Source organism: Lepisma saccharinum, chromosome 20, assembly GCF_977018435.1.
Source record: "Lepisma saccharinum chromosome 20, izLepSacc3.1, whole genome shotgun sequence".
In the NCBI taxonomy this organism is placed as follows: domain Eukaryota; kingdom Metazoa; phylum Arthropoda; class Insecta; order Zygentoma; family Lepismatidae; genus Lepisma; species Lepisma saccharinum.
This window is the reverse complement of record NC_139248.1, coordinates 34576462-34592171: the sequence shown is the minus strand read 5'-3', so window position 1 is coordinate 34592171 and position 15710 is coordinate 34576462. Positions and strand designations below refer to the sequence as shown.

The 15710-nt window shown below is 36.8% G+C and overlaps 1 protein-coding gene across 1 annotated transcript in view; it reads right to left on the bottom strand.

Moving 5' to 3' along the window:
* Positions 1-15710, bottom strand: part of La (La autoantigen-like) — a 124317-nt gene that overhangs the window by 41986 nt on the left and 66621 nt on the right. Inside the window, exons 3-5 of the mRNA XM_083141387.1 lie at positions 13775-13951; positions 12055-12237; positions 381-526 (exon numbers count right to left, since the gene is read on the bottom strand). Coding sequence (XP_082997513.1) covers positions 381-526; positions 12055-12237; positions 13775-13951 — 506 coding nt within the window. The remainder of the gene's footprint in view (positions 1-380; positions 527-12054; positions 12238-13774; positions 13952-15710) is intronic.

Sequence of the window (15710 nt, the reverse complement as noted above, 5' to 3'; positions counted from 1 at the left end):
TTAAATGTGCCTGTGTGTTAAATTAAATCTAATGGGAAAATTACATGCTAATGAACTGTAATGTTCACAGTATAATATTAATATTAATAATTACATATAATTATCATTATATATACAAAATATGTAACACCTTCATTGTGAAGGAAGGTCATCATTTCCCGGCGACATGAGCTAGCGCTGTATTGGCAACACTGTACGGTTTCTCCATAAGCGCCGTTGTGTCTTCTGAACGTGAAAACTACTCTAGTCACATCTGTCTCAGAAGAGTGCAAAAACACAAGAACACCACAAGCCACCACTTCTCTCAATCAGATTCAATTCCTACTCTTTTCCTGGTTTTCTAAGTGTGCTTCCACCCTGAAAGAGAACATTTAACTTACTGCCACTTTCTGATGAGCTCTGTGTCATTGTACTTCACAGATTCTTTTTGTAGAAATGCTTCGGCCAATTCCTTAGTTTCAAAGACAATGAATACAGATCCCTTGAAGCCACTTTTCTGATGTTCTTTGTCGATAAACCTCCTCATCTATAATTGCAAGAACAAAAAGTCAATTATGCAATAAGTATCATTACTATGGTAAAATGTTGGAATTTCTCTAATGTATCAAGATTACATAGAGATAATAATTATTCTTGAAAATAAAAAAAACTAACACTAACAAAAAGAACTATATAACCAAAATAAATTACTCTGGGCCAAGAATGAATTATATTTGCCATCATACAAGGTGCATTCAATAAATAACCGGAAAAGTAGTATAAAAAAATTTAAAATACGGCCGTGATTCATACAGGTTTGTTATTTTTTGAAGGCATCAGTAAGCTATTCATAGCTGGGGCTGACATGCCTGCCTCGTGCATGGGACACTGGGAAACAGTTACACAAGATGGTGACAAACTTACAGGAGTGCTCCAAGGTGGAGCAGCGAAGTGTCGTGAGATTTTTGTTGTGTAAAGGCGTGAAACCGATAGAAATTCATTGCCGCATGACAGTTCAGTATGGTGACAACTGTATGAGTCGATCACAAATATACAAGTGGGTTGAGAAGTTCAAACACATAACCAGTCTTCCAAGATTATCTGCGTTCAGGTCGCTGTCACTGCAGTCTAGGAAAGCAACATTGCTCAAGTGGATGACTTGATACCGGAGAACCCGCATATTACTGTCAGTTAAAATGCTTTATGACAAACTTTGTCATAAGCGACATTCATGGGTGAATTAATTTGTTCTTAACTCACATAATATAATTTGTAAGGGTATAATATATAACTGCCAACCTCGATTTGTTGATTTAGCGAAGTTGGCTATCGTTCATTGATTGCTCACGTGATGGCAGGAGCATACAGCACAGCAGACTGAATTGTTCTGTAGTACCAATTGTACTCAAAAGATATCCTTGGCTTACTCTTTGTATCGAAATGGTATATTTATTGTTTTTAAATGCTCATGAATGTTATAATAAATATAAGGAATAACAACGTATAAATAAAACAGTTTATGTTTTAAATACGATATGAACTGGGATTTACGTATTTAACTTTAGTACGAGTGAGTGAGCATAACATCTCAGGAAGGGAGAATAGGAGTCGCATGGAAGAAAAGTACGAACAATGGAAGTTTGATTTTACGAGCCGCGAGGAATCTGACGAAATCGGGGATATCAAAGGTGTACGAGTTTATTAGAGTAGCATGATATAAGCACCAAAGATAGTGTTTTGTGATATGGTACGAATATAGAGACTAAAGACAGTTTGAAGAAAGTTGAATTTTGATTACGGCCAATGTGGACTCACGGTTTGTATACAGTGACGGCGTAAGTACCCACATCGTCTAAGTGGCAACCAGATGGTTGTATGAGGAACTTTGGAAAGACCAATTATCTTCGCTTTCTATGTTATGCTAGCATTCGTGTGCTGCGGTTTATGGCCATAATTCGTGTAATCATCTTATCGCAAAACATGGTCGGGAACAAAGTGTGTCACGTAGCTATCTTGAAATAATATCTTTGACTAGTCATAAATGAACGTGTAAAGAACTGTTACTGTGACCAACTCTCATTATCGGTATTAAATTTCACTTGGATTGTTTGTAAAGGGTGAAATTAGGTCAAGGTTCTGTGATGCATATTGACATGTAAAAATCTACTGTTTAAAGTGAAGGCTGTTATCTCCTCGGCCAAAATCATTTTTATGTAACTAATCTCTCATTTAACGATATATCCTTATAATTTATCTAATTGGATATCCATCTTATTATTATTATTTTTTTATGCTTTTACTTTTGTCAAGTTAAAGATGCTGTCAGGTGTTGTATGAAAGGCACTAGTATGATATAAATGCTTATACAGCCACATTTGTTTTGGTCTGAAAGTATCATGAAAGTACTCGAATACTGTTAGTCTTATTGCTTTTCATGCAGATAGAAAAAATGCTGGCTGGTAAAATTTAGCAAATGGCCTTATTTGAGCAACATGGAGTATCAGTTGTAGATCTGAAAGTACAAATTCTTTATCCTGTTTGTCGTTAAATAAAAACACATATTGGTAATCCGTGGTGTTGCAATTTAACCCCAAAAGGTTCCTCAGTGTGTAGATCCATAGCAATTTGTGTACTAATGTCAGTTTTCTCTTCCAGAGGGGGGGAGGTTCATTTCTCATTGGTCACCCTAGGTAATATCTATGCTAGTGAGAATATGAAGGCACTGTGGGGTTTGCAATAATATTAAGGGATTGGACAATGTCAGTTTGGGTTAAGGTTCACAATCTCCTGAATTCTCAGGACCACCGTTATTCCAGGGGAGTCCTGTTAGGGGGTCTAGGCCTCAAGTATAGTTCCTAGTGCTATTTTACACGTGCAAGGGCAGTGGTACGGATCCCAGGTGGCTTACCCTTTAACGGATAACTTGTCATTTTCCAGAAGATAATATGGTAACATCAGATTATTGTAACAAATAACTAAGGGGCCTATTCACGTTTGGTCTAGCTTATTGTACAGGGTGTACAAGAAGGAGGGGTACACATTTGTTAAATAAGAATGCAAGATGAGTGAATATCCATTTTATTTGAGGTAGGCACCATATGAAATGCAATGAACAATCGAAGATGAGATTTGGTTTCTTTAGAACGTTTAAGTTTAGCTAAAATCAGTTTCAATTTACAAAATTTTTGCTTGTGGCCCTCCAGTCATCGCTACCAGCGTTACTGGTGAGATGAGAAGGAATCGATTGAATAGTTTAGGGTTTTAGTTGGGAGTTTCGGGAAAGTTTGGAGTTTGGGTTGGAGCTTCTTGTCACGTGGTGGAACGTAGGGAAGACCCCTCCACTGGCGATTTTGTCTCAGCTTCCCAGATGGAAATAAGGGTAGAATCAACCCACCTCAACCTCTGGGCGAAAAACTGAAGCCAGCCATTCTGCAGAGACGACGTGGTCTGGTGTCCACTGGCGTGCTCTTGCTCCATGATAATGTGAGACAACACACTGCCAGTGTCACATTGTCTACCACCGCAGACTTAAGGTTTGAGTGCTTACCCCACCCTCCATATTCATCCGATCTCGCACCTTCAATTTCCACACCACTGGCTCACTGAAAGATGCAAGTGGATTGAGGTTCCAGAATGACGAAGTCCAATCAGCCGTGCATGAGTGGTTATGCAAGCGTCCAAAAGATTTTTTTTCCTGTGGAATCAGTGCCCTTATCAAGCTCTTTCATAGGTGCATTGAACTAGGGGGAGACTATGTTGAAACATAGTACTGTAGTTATTTTGGTGCTTGTAACAAATAATTGTTACAACATATTTCTGGTTATACATTGAATGAGCCTTGTACTACATGTACAGGGTGCAGCAACTGAACCTGGCAGTTTTTAATAAAAAATAAAAACAAAACTCCAAGTCAATTTAATACATGTTGTACTACATCGCAAAGCATTTTACGAAAATATTATGGGTGGCAGTTTCAAGCAGTTTCTTGACCAGAAGAATCCATTTTTTGAAAAGCACACCTATGAGGTGGCTGCCATTATTGCAAACACATTCATGTAGACGTTCTCTGATGTTTTGCATAACACGGTGAAAATTTAAATCATTGTGCAATACCATATTTACACATGTATGTATAATCCACACACTGGTTTTTGATGGGGAAAAGCAACAAACAATTATATCTAGTATATAACGTGCAGTACAATTCAGGTTCAAGAAATGGCTTTCTTAGTTGTACGTCTTAAAGCTGTTGCTATGCTGATCAAGAGCGAATGACATCATACTTATTCAATTATTCAATACCTGTTGCTTTGTGGACCAAGAGGAGAATATTGTCTTGTGTATACAGGGTAAGTTAAAATGATGGACCCGATTACAGAAATTTATTCTGTGAAATCTAATAAACATATGTTATTGTGAGACATGCACTTCGAAAGGTTAACTTTCAAAGTTTAGTTTCCATGCAGTGTTTCCACTTTCTACCGCTAGGAGTCAGCAGCGAGCAGCAAGCTGGAAAATAGCGTTGACTGGAGAACAGAGATCTTTCTGTGTGCTTGATTATCATATGAACAAGTCTGTGATTAGTGTGCAACGGCATTTTCGTACCAAATATCGTAGAGAACCACCTACGGGGAAGGCCATTCGTAAGTGGCATGAACATTTCAGAGATTCGGGCTGCATCTGTAAACGAAAATCGACTGGCTGTCCGTCGACTGGGGAAGAGACAGTGGAACGAGTGCGGAGTCCACAGAAGTCCACCTACTGGGCAGCGAGAGAACTTCAACTTCCACAGAAAACTGTCTGGCGGGTTCTGCGGAAACGTTTACAAATGAAACCCAACCGCTTGCAACTAGTTCAAGCCTTAAAAGACACTGATTATGCTTTGCACGTGTCCTTCTGTTCTGATTTCCTCGCATTAATGGAAACGGATGGGTTCTCTGAGAGGTTAATTTACAGTGATGAAGCAACTTTTGCATCTCCGGAGGATCGACCTTTCCTTCATTGGTCACCTCATTCTCCCGATTTGACCCATGTGATTTCTTCATGTGGGGTTTCGTCAAGGATCATGTTTACGTACCACGACTTCCAACAACACTGGATGACCTGCGTGCCCGCATCACAACAGCCATTGCTGATATTGACCGCAACATGCTACACAAGGTTTGGCAGGAGATAGACTATCGGCTTGATGTGTGCCCTATTACGCGAGGTGCTCACATAGAACACTTGTGATTTGTTTGAAAAAAACTTTGACACTTTACCTTTTTTCGCACATGTCTCACAATAACACTTGTTTATTATATTTCACAGAATAAATGTCTGAAATCGGGTCCATCATTTTGACTTACCCTGTACAATGAGTCACCAACACATGCCACCTCCTCCCTCCAGTGCATCCCAAAGCTTCCACTTCTGACATCACATCCTTTATTCTTTCGTAGAAGGAAGTGAGATCACAATTATGTTGTGGATTTGCAGCAATCAGGAAGTTATTTCCTATTATTTCTCAACAGACAAATGCTGCAGACATCCCTTGTTATGGGAGGTGAATTCTCAAATTCTGCCAGAATGGCGCAAAATTTAATTTTTATAGCATTTTTCTAAAAATTATTATTACTAAGGAAATCCAACCTGGTAATTTGTATTTGTGCCTGTTGATATATACGTGCTATACACAGTGACATACATAGCTTAGCAAAACATTAATGTAAAGATTGTGGCTCAAATAGGGGTATCTGCTGCTTCTACAGAGTCTCAATGTACATACAGAAACTAAAATACTGGGTAATTTAAGCAACTAGCAGTGTTTGTATGTAAAGTTGTTCAGGAAGAGAATAGTGAACAAAACTACATGCATAAATAGTAACTTGTGACAAAGATCAAACTGAAACATGGAGATATGAGGTGGCTCCATAAGTCACTTAACACCCTCAGTACAAGGCCACTGCGGCATGGAATTTGAAATTGGCGATGACCAATCATTGCCTGGCCAAGGGGGAACCACATTGACGCCACCCACACGGTCGGCGGCAATCTTGATGTCCGCCATCTTGAATTCAACTTCAGAATTTTAAATGGGAAGGGGGTCGTGCGACATATCAAAATGGGCTAGAATTTCACGAGAAATGCAATGGTGAAGGTTTTTTCAACGTATCTTTAACCAGTAAAAAGTTATGACTGAATTCTTGTACCAATTTGCTCCTTTTCGAGGTGTTAGAAAAATGCCTTAAAATTTGTTTAGCGCATCAGTAATGCATGGAGATCAAAGTGACGTCTATGGAGAGACGTTCGCATGCCATTGCACATTATTTTAATCGGATACATCCATGAAGAGCTGTGCATTATGAATGGTTGTCGCGAACAATTTACAGTGTGACGCTTCCATTGAATTAAAAGTCCTTCACAGTGACAAGGCTAATGTTTATGTTCATAAGGAAGTTTATAAACAGAATATTCAATGATTTTTATCTGATAACCCATTTTTGACAGATCAAAGCTGAATAATAGTTTTTCTTGTATGTACGCATTGCTTGCATGATAGAATTATTTTCCTGTAGTTTACGGTTATTACAAGCATAAGAAAACAGTTTTTTCTTTGTGACGTTTCAGGAGAACACACGCTCCTTTCATCAGACATTTATTTTCATTTTGACTAAAGATACAGTTATAACAATGGTTAGTAATTTTTAAACAAAAAGAATCTGTTATATAATGGATGTTGTCAATGTTACATTGTTGTAATATAGCAACTTAACTGTGAAAAAAGCAGTCTATTTTATTCTTATTTTAGAATTTTTTATTATGAATCCCAAATATCATCAGGTAATTCAAATTCATCATTCTTTTCACAAAGTCTCTTGATGTTTTCTGTTACATTAAATTTTAAAGATGGTGGCTTACTCCATTTGTGAAAAAGAAAACTCCACACTGGATCTATGTTACCATTTTCATTATTTAATTTATTCCAGTGTTCTTCTGCAATGAACGAGGCTTCCCAGACATTCAACTCTGTGTTTCCCGTTAATCTTTTTAAAACCCTTCTCTTTTTAATCAAATGCCTCTCTTCGATGATATGAGTTGACAAACCTGTTCTTGGGTTTAGATTTATAATGTCCAAATCATGTTCATGCCATCTTATTGCCATTTTCCTTGCTGTTTGTCCCACATAATCTTTTGAACATGAACAACTTATATTATATATTCCTGTGGTTTCCACATCTGGTAGCGAGTTTCTCATTTTGAATTCATTAAATGTACATTCCAAACTTCTTGGTGATTTAAAAACAATTTTGAAATTAAAACTTTTAAAAATTTTTGCAATTTTATGCGAGAATCCCTTGTGGAATGGAATGCGCACAAATTTCTTTTCAACAGATTTTTCATCTTTGTCTGTATTTCTCTTTTCCTTTAGTTTTCTTGCAACTTGTTTTTTGATTTGGTTTATTCTGTTAGTGTGAAATCCATTTTCTTTTGCTATATTAAAGAGCCTTTCTTCTTCATTTTTGATATCCTCATTATTAGTCCATAGAAAAAAATTAGCGGGGGAAAAATACATCCATGCCAAATCAGAACATTCGCGTATAACAATGGATAACATATTTTTTAAATTTTTTCCTGAGAGCACAAAGACTATGTTCTAATAATGAGGATATCAAAAATGAAGAAGAAAGGCTCTTTAATATAGCAAAAGAAAATGGCTTTCACACTAACAGAATAAACCAAATCAAAAAACAAGTTGCAAGAAAACTAAAGGAAAAGAGAAATACAGACAAAGATGAAAAATCTGTTGAAAAGAAATTTGTGTGCATTCCATTCCACAAGGGATTCTCGCATAAAATTGCAAAAATTTTTAAAAGTTTTAATTTCAAAATTGTTTTTAAATCACCAAGAAGTTTGGAATGTACATTTAATGAATTCAAAATGAGAAACTCGCTACCAGATGTGGAAACCACAGGAATATATAATATAAGTTGTTCATGTTCAAAAGATTATGTGGGACAAACAGCAAGGAAAATGGCAATAAGATGGCATGAACATGATTTGGACATTATAAATCTAAACCCAAGAACAGGTTTGTCAACTCATATCATCGAAGAGAGGCATTTGATTAAAAAGAGAAGGGTTTTAAAAAGATTAACGGGAAACACAGAGTTGAATGTCTGGGAAGCCTCGTTCATTGCAGAAGAACACTGGAATAAATTAAATAATGAAAATGGTAACATAGATCCAGTGTGGAGTTTTCTTTTTCACAAATGGAGTAAGCCACCATCTTTAAAATTTAATGTAACAGAAAACATCAAGAGACTTTGTGAAAAGAATGATGAATTTGAATTACCTGATGATATTTGAGATTCATAAAAAAAAAAAAAAAAAAAAAAAAAAAAAATCTAAAATAAGAATAAAATAGACTGCTTTTTTCACAGTTAAGTTGCTATATTACAACAATGTAACATTGACAACATCCATTATATAACAGATTCTTTTTGTTTAAAAATTACTAACCATTGTTATAACTGTATCTTTAGTCAAAATGAAAATAAATGTCTGATGAAAGGAGCGTGTGTTCTCCTGAAACGTCACAAAGAAAAAACTGTTTTCTTATGCGTGTAATAACCGTAAACTACAGGAAAATAATTCAAAGCTGAATGGTTAGTGTTGGTAAGTGCTGTGTGGAACACGATTGGTTAGTCAATTTTCCATCAATGGAACCTTAAATGCTTAGGGCTACTTGGATTTGTTAAATAAACAGTTTTTTCATCCTTGCTTATGGAAGAAGGTACTTTTTACAGAGTTTTTTCAATAGGGAAGAACACCAACACTTACGGGAACGTTATGAACCTGTTTTTGTCCAAAGTTAGTTATCCTTATGAACATAAACATTAGCCTTGTCACTGTGAAGGACTTTTAATTCAATCGAAGCGTCACACGGTAAATTGTTCGTGACAACCATTCATAATGCACAGCTCTTCATGGATGTATCCGATTAAAATAATGTGCAATGGCATGCGAACGTCTCTCCATAGACGTCACTTTGATCTCCATGCATTACCGATGCGCTAAACAAATTTTAAGGCATTTTTTTTAACACCTCGAAAAGGAGCAAATTGGTACAAGAATTCAGTCATAACTTTTTACTGGTTAAAGATACGTCGAAAAAACCTTCATCATTGCATTTCTCGTGAAATTCTAGCCCATTTTGATATGTCGCACGACCCCCTTCCCATTTAAAATTCTGAAGTTGAATTCAAGATGGCGGACATCAAGATGGCCACCGACCGTGTGGGTGGCGTCAATGTGGTTCCCCTTTGGCCAGGCAATGATTGGTCATCGCCAATTTCAAATTCCATGCCGCAGTGGCCTTGTACTGAGGGTGTTAAGTGACTTATTGAGCCACCCTGTATGTGAATAGATAATCACTGGTCTACATATGAATTTTTTTTTCCTGCTGACTTAAGACATTTTAACTGATTCTATATAATTTGAGGTCGCTGATTTCAAATATGTAGTCAGAAAAAGTGTATCACGTCACAATTTTTCACAAATCACATTTGAAAATTTTCACAATATTATAATACTGGGCTAAACTCCAACAATTTTCCATATAGTTATCTGCACATAATGAAATTAGAGGACTATACATAGGTGGCGTAGCTGATAACAGGTATTAAGTTGCATTGTTTCACAAGTCACATTTCAAAATTTTCAGAAAATTACAGCCGGTTACATGCCAACAGCAGTTGCAAAGAGAATGCGACGTAGTCAGATGTCCATGCAGAGTATCACGTCACGTTGTTTAACAACATACGTTTCTATTTTCTCAATAGGGAGTTTTTAATGGACAAAAAGTTTAGGCAATTCCGGCAAAGTGATCAATTTGTTTCACGAGCACATACAGTCAACACCTGATGTCTGTTCTTATGCTAACCTTAACAACATACACCACAGAATAGCACAACATGTATACCTACTTATGCAAAAATTTTAGTTTCTTTGATTTTCTGGAGTAGGTGGCCTCAGGAACATCACGCTGCAAGAATCAGCAATAGTCGGCCATCATATTTTCATTCCATCTCCCCTGATATCGGTGCTCCGTGGCTTTTATGTCTTGGTGGAAGCGTTCGCCCTGTTCTTCACTTACGGCACCAAGATTGGAAGGAAATACATATAAGTGGCTGTGCAGGAAGTGAAGCTTGACACTCATATTTACTCCTAACTTTTGAAACATCATCAACAAATTTTCAACTAGAACCTCGTAGTAGTGCGCCCTGAAGTTTCCAAGAAAGTTTGTAATGACATCAGAAAAGGCACACCATGCATCTTTCTCTGTGCGGTTCATTGTTTGTAAGAATTCTTCATCTTGCATTAGCATCCTTATCTGAGGACCATCAAAAATACCTGCTTTTACTTTTTCATGCGCCAATGCAGGAAATTTTGAGCAAATGTATTTAAAGCAAGCCCCATTCTTATCCAGAGCTTTTACATACTGCTTCATTAATCCCAACTTAATGTGCAGTGGAGGAAGTAACAATTTCTTAGGATCAACAAGCGGCTTGTTCTGGATGTTTTTCGCCTCGACTTGAAAGCTTTTCCTCGCAGGCCACAGTCTTCGTACCCAATGTTCGTTCCTTGCTCGACTGCCCCATAAACACAAAAAGCATGGATATTTCGTAAAACCTGCTTGTTGACCAAGTAACATTGAAATGACCTTGAGATCTCCGCACACAAGCCAACTGTCATTTGCGTACTTTATCTTTCGAAGCAGTTCTTTCATTGTTTCATAGCTTCCCTTCAAATGTACGGAGTGGCCAACAGGAATGGATGCTAACTTATTGCCATTATGCAGCAACACATACTTCAAACTCCTCTTCGAGCTATCAATAAAAAGCATCTATTCTTCTGCATTAAACGTATACGTACATCCCATAGCTTTAATTTGTCCCTTCACATCTGTACAATAGACAAGTTCTTCGTCCCTTTGAAAATATCTTAATGGATGCCTCTCTCTGTCCCGATACATGAAGGTTGTTCCAAACGCTAACATATTTCTTTCCTTTAGTCTACACAGGTCCTGCATACTTTATGAGGTGCCCAGGATTTATCTTGGTCACCCAATTTAATTCCGAAATATGCACTATATGCTTTCCTTACAAAGTCAGTAATATTTGTCCTTTGTTTTGGGGTTAACAATGTTCGAATAACTGATTGAAATAATATTCATTATAATATTCCATGTGCTGCCAACTTGTAACCTCTTTACGGACTACGTTGTTTCATTGCTCTAAATATAGCTACATCCCTAATATTAGATATTTTTCTATTTTCCTTCGAAACCTGACGTGATAGAAAAAAACGGATTTCAGTTTTGGATTTAGCACCCTCTAATTACTAAAGAACAACCATCAGCCTCCAGTCAGCAAAATGGACGTAGACCAGTGAATAGGTCTGTTTTTGTTCCAGAAAAAGTTTAATATTAGGAATATATTAGGGCTATACAGTGTGTCCGGCTTAAAAGTACAATAAAATAAAATTTTATAAGTTTTAAGTTTATTAAGATATTTCCGTAGAGTTTTCTTCTACCTATAGAGTAACTCAAAAAGTTTACACTTCTATATGAGCACCATTAGTTGCTCTACAGATGTCCAACCTGTATTCATCAGGAAGGTCACGAACTCATGTCTGGTACACTTGTGACTTTACAAAACCCCAAAAAAAAAACACACCACGCCTTCTGCTGCAGAGTCCACATAGCTACTGATGCTATGACTGTTCAATTCAGTTCAGTTCAGTTCAATTCAATTCGCATGCAATCCAATGAGTGCTGGCGTTTTGCAAGCACAGGGGAAAAAAACAAAACATTTTGAGGTTACCTTTCAAACTATATAAGGCTTAAGGTGCTCTTGGTTAAATGTTACACGTAATGTTTTTTTTCTTTTATTGTACTTTTATGCCGGACAAGCTGTACAATACTAAACACATGACTTACACCTTCAAATTCACAAAACAATTATGATATTGATATTTCAAACATACTGCCCAACTTTATCAGTAATACATACATAAACTCAGTGATGTTACCTTTACAGTTTCAACTGGCCCATGTTCAGCAAAAAATGTCAGTAGCATATCTAAGGTTGTGCCATCTTTGGGGAAGCCTTTGCAATAGACCATTCGATTCACTGTCTCTTTCTGTGCATCATCATTGGCCTGTGGAAGGGGTTTGTCAGGGGACCGCCGTATCTTTTGTTTGTCCTCACTGATCTGTAAAAGAAATACAATATTGTATGATCAATAAATAGACATTAACATATCTACACAAACCGATAATTTTTCTAACATTTCGTCACTTTTACGTTACACAAAATACAGTGGAACCTTGGTTTTATGTTTTTCAGGGAACTGTGATGAAAAACTTAAAATGAGGGAACATTTTATAATGGTTTGCTACATTGGGACCATGAAGATTGAATGTAAAATCTGGGAACACAGAACCGGAGTTCAAGTGTATATGCTTTAACAAACCTATGCTTATGACCTTATCAAGTCTATACAGGGGATTAAGGTGAAAAAACCAACTGCAGAAAAATTCTATAAAATGTTGCTTTATCAAACCATGAAGATTGTGGTTCCACTATGGTACACAAGACTATATATTCCAATTGAGAAACTTGTGGAAAATTCCAATATCCGAGGTTTGATCACTGAGGTACATAACATTGCAGTAAGTTACAAAAACCGGGTTAACATTCACTGGCATTTTATCATAGATTCATTTTATTGCCTCTCATAGAATAACAGAACTGTATATCTCTTTTCATGGAACTGACAGCCTAGTTTGAAATTTTCAGGCACCAGGACATAACCACATACCACTGAAGGAGGTTGGGATCCCCCCTTTTCTGTATTCTTATTCAGTGTGTCCTGTGTTGGCAATTGAGAAATATAATATTTATCCATGTTTCTACCAAGTAAAAAATAAGGTTTTATGCATTTCATGTATTGCTATTAGGTTTTTGTTAACACATTCTGGACAAGTCTGAAGATAAAGTTTTCCCCAGGAGACGCAACCATAACCATCATAGTGTTGAAAATACAGGCGGAGGGGTATGCCCACTTTGTGACCTCCCTGTACAAAACACCCTCTTTCCAGATACATAATATGTTACATTTTACATAAATTTTCTCACATTTATAAATTCTTTCTGTAACACTATTTTCAATACATAATACAGAAACATTTTACATAAATTTTCTCACATTTATAAATTCTTTCAATAACACTATTTTCAATACATAATACAGAAATAATTCATGAAAAATAACCATAAAACTTCTTGGGATTGAAATTATCACAAAAATGTGAAATATGAAGTGGAAACCTCGCAAAAAATTTACACAATGAGTATATAAAATTCAATGTTTCAAGAGCATAAACAAAAGCACCACCATCTTATTCGACCCAAGTCCAAGTAAAATTCAGGAATGAAGCAAACATGAAATATAGTGGTTGAAATTTGAAGGAGGTACTTACAACACATACACACAACAACATACGCGGTCAGATTTTATTCCATCATTCATTCAGAACATAATTTTATAGGGAACGAAGTGGTTTGCCCATTGCTTGTCTTATTCGACAAAAATTGTATTATGGGATATGACCGTCGTTCATCTGGAAAGGGCTAATTGAGGTATAACTTGGGAGACTATGTTTTAAGTTTGACAACCAAGGTTTATGCAGGAGTCAAATGACAACTAACAGTCAAGGTTACGTCAAGAAATTAGAGTTGATACAAACCTCCATAAGCTTCTCTGTTGATTTAGCAAGTGCAGCAGCGATAACATCCTTGTCCTTAGTGATGTTAGATAAACGGTTGAACTTGAGCATTACGTCCAAGGGAATCCAACCATCATCAAGTTTAATCTGCTCCTGAAGAAATTTGTCTCGAGGAAGATTGAAGTTCCCAAAATAGTACTGGAAATTACAAGGGAAATCATTAGATTTGAAGAGCACTCATCAGAATTATAAATGTTGTACATGCCCTAGATATCTGGGCAAAATCATTATCAGAATCTGATGACACAGGCATAGGTCTAATAAAGCTTCTTACGGCATATCAGGGGCCTGTCAAGTATCTGAGCAACGATCGCTGAGCAAGATTTTCGCTCGTTGAGCAGACAGATCATTTACTTGATGCTGTTTGCTCATTGATCAAAATATCAGGGCCTTTGAATAATCTGAGGAATGTAGGTGCGTCGAGTTTTCATTTTAATACAATTACAAAAACTGGAATATTAAATCACCTTCTGGTACTTGAACTTCTTCTCTAATTACGCTATATCGCACGCCGTTCATCATAAATATTTCCTCGTTGGTTGCCACTCGCGGCTCGCCATCCTCATACAGTTTTCCTCTTCTTCCCTTTGCCTCAGGAGATCAAAACACAAAAACGCTATATTCTGTGGCTCAAACCTGTGGCAAGCAAGGTTCAAGTTCGCTCAGCGATCAAGTGAGCAGCGCTCACAGAGCAATGCCTATTTGGCCTTCAAGTAGCCGAGCGCTCAGATGCTTGACACGCCCCAGGAGAGTGGGGAAGGGAGAGAGAGACTAATATACAGGGTGATTCATAATTCCTTCCGGGGTTTAAAATGTTTATAGTACAAGAACTATACTACATACAGCAAAAAGGTGCCTATCACTACATAAAGTATCTCTCCACGTTTGCACACATAATAATAAGCCCCATAATGTAAAATTAAATTTAACTGCTATGTGGCAGCATAATGCAGTTAACGCAAACATGGCATGTACTGGCACACATATACCATTCTGAATCTTAGAATTCACTAAATGTGGCTCGTCTGACTGTACAATGGACACTTCATACTAAATATCGAACAGAACAACCTGTCTTTGCGACGTGATTTAGCACAACTGCGAGAAAGGATCATGCATGCAGTTGTAGTATTGATTGCGATATGATGGGACGTGTGTGGCAGGAACTTGATTTCAGGATTGATATCTGCCACGTCACCAGGGGTGCACCCGTACGGTACGTACCAAACTTGGAGATATTCTTTAGGTAATGATATGAACGCTTTTGCTGTATGCATTGTAGTTCTTGTACTATAATTGTTCACAACACAGGAGGGAATTATAAATCACCCTGAATATGACCATAATTTAGATTTTTTATATAAAAATACAAGGCTACGTCAAGAAATTAAGAGTTTTTTATGCAGTGTATATTTACAAGGCATTTTTTAAATATATTTTAGCTTTTATATATATATAAAAAAGAAGCTTATATTGTGATTTTTTTTTCACAAACCATGAAACAAATTCCACTTTTGAATGCACGAAGAAAAATTTTGAAATGATAGAATTGTACCCCATTGTACCCATTACATAACTCTCTTCAATTTCTCAGGTAATTGAGATCATTAACATAAACTAACAAAATGAATGAAGGAACAAGTACAGCCAACAGCAAATACAATAGTAGACAAATTGCTCATCCATTTTGTTTCCACAAGGTGGGGTTCAAAAATTGAAACAAAAAGAATGAATAAGTGAAGCACAACCTCTGTCCTCGCACAATCCCGTTCCCTACAAACACAGAATGTAAAAAGAACACAAACAGCGATGGACAATTTGCCTAACCAGGGTTTGAACCCAAGGTCCTTTACTTCATACTATACTGATAGCGGGGTATTAGTGTGTGATAAAGATG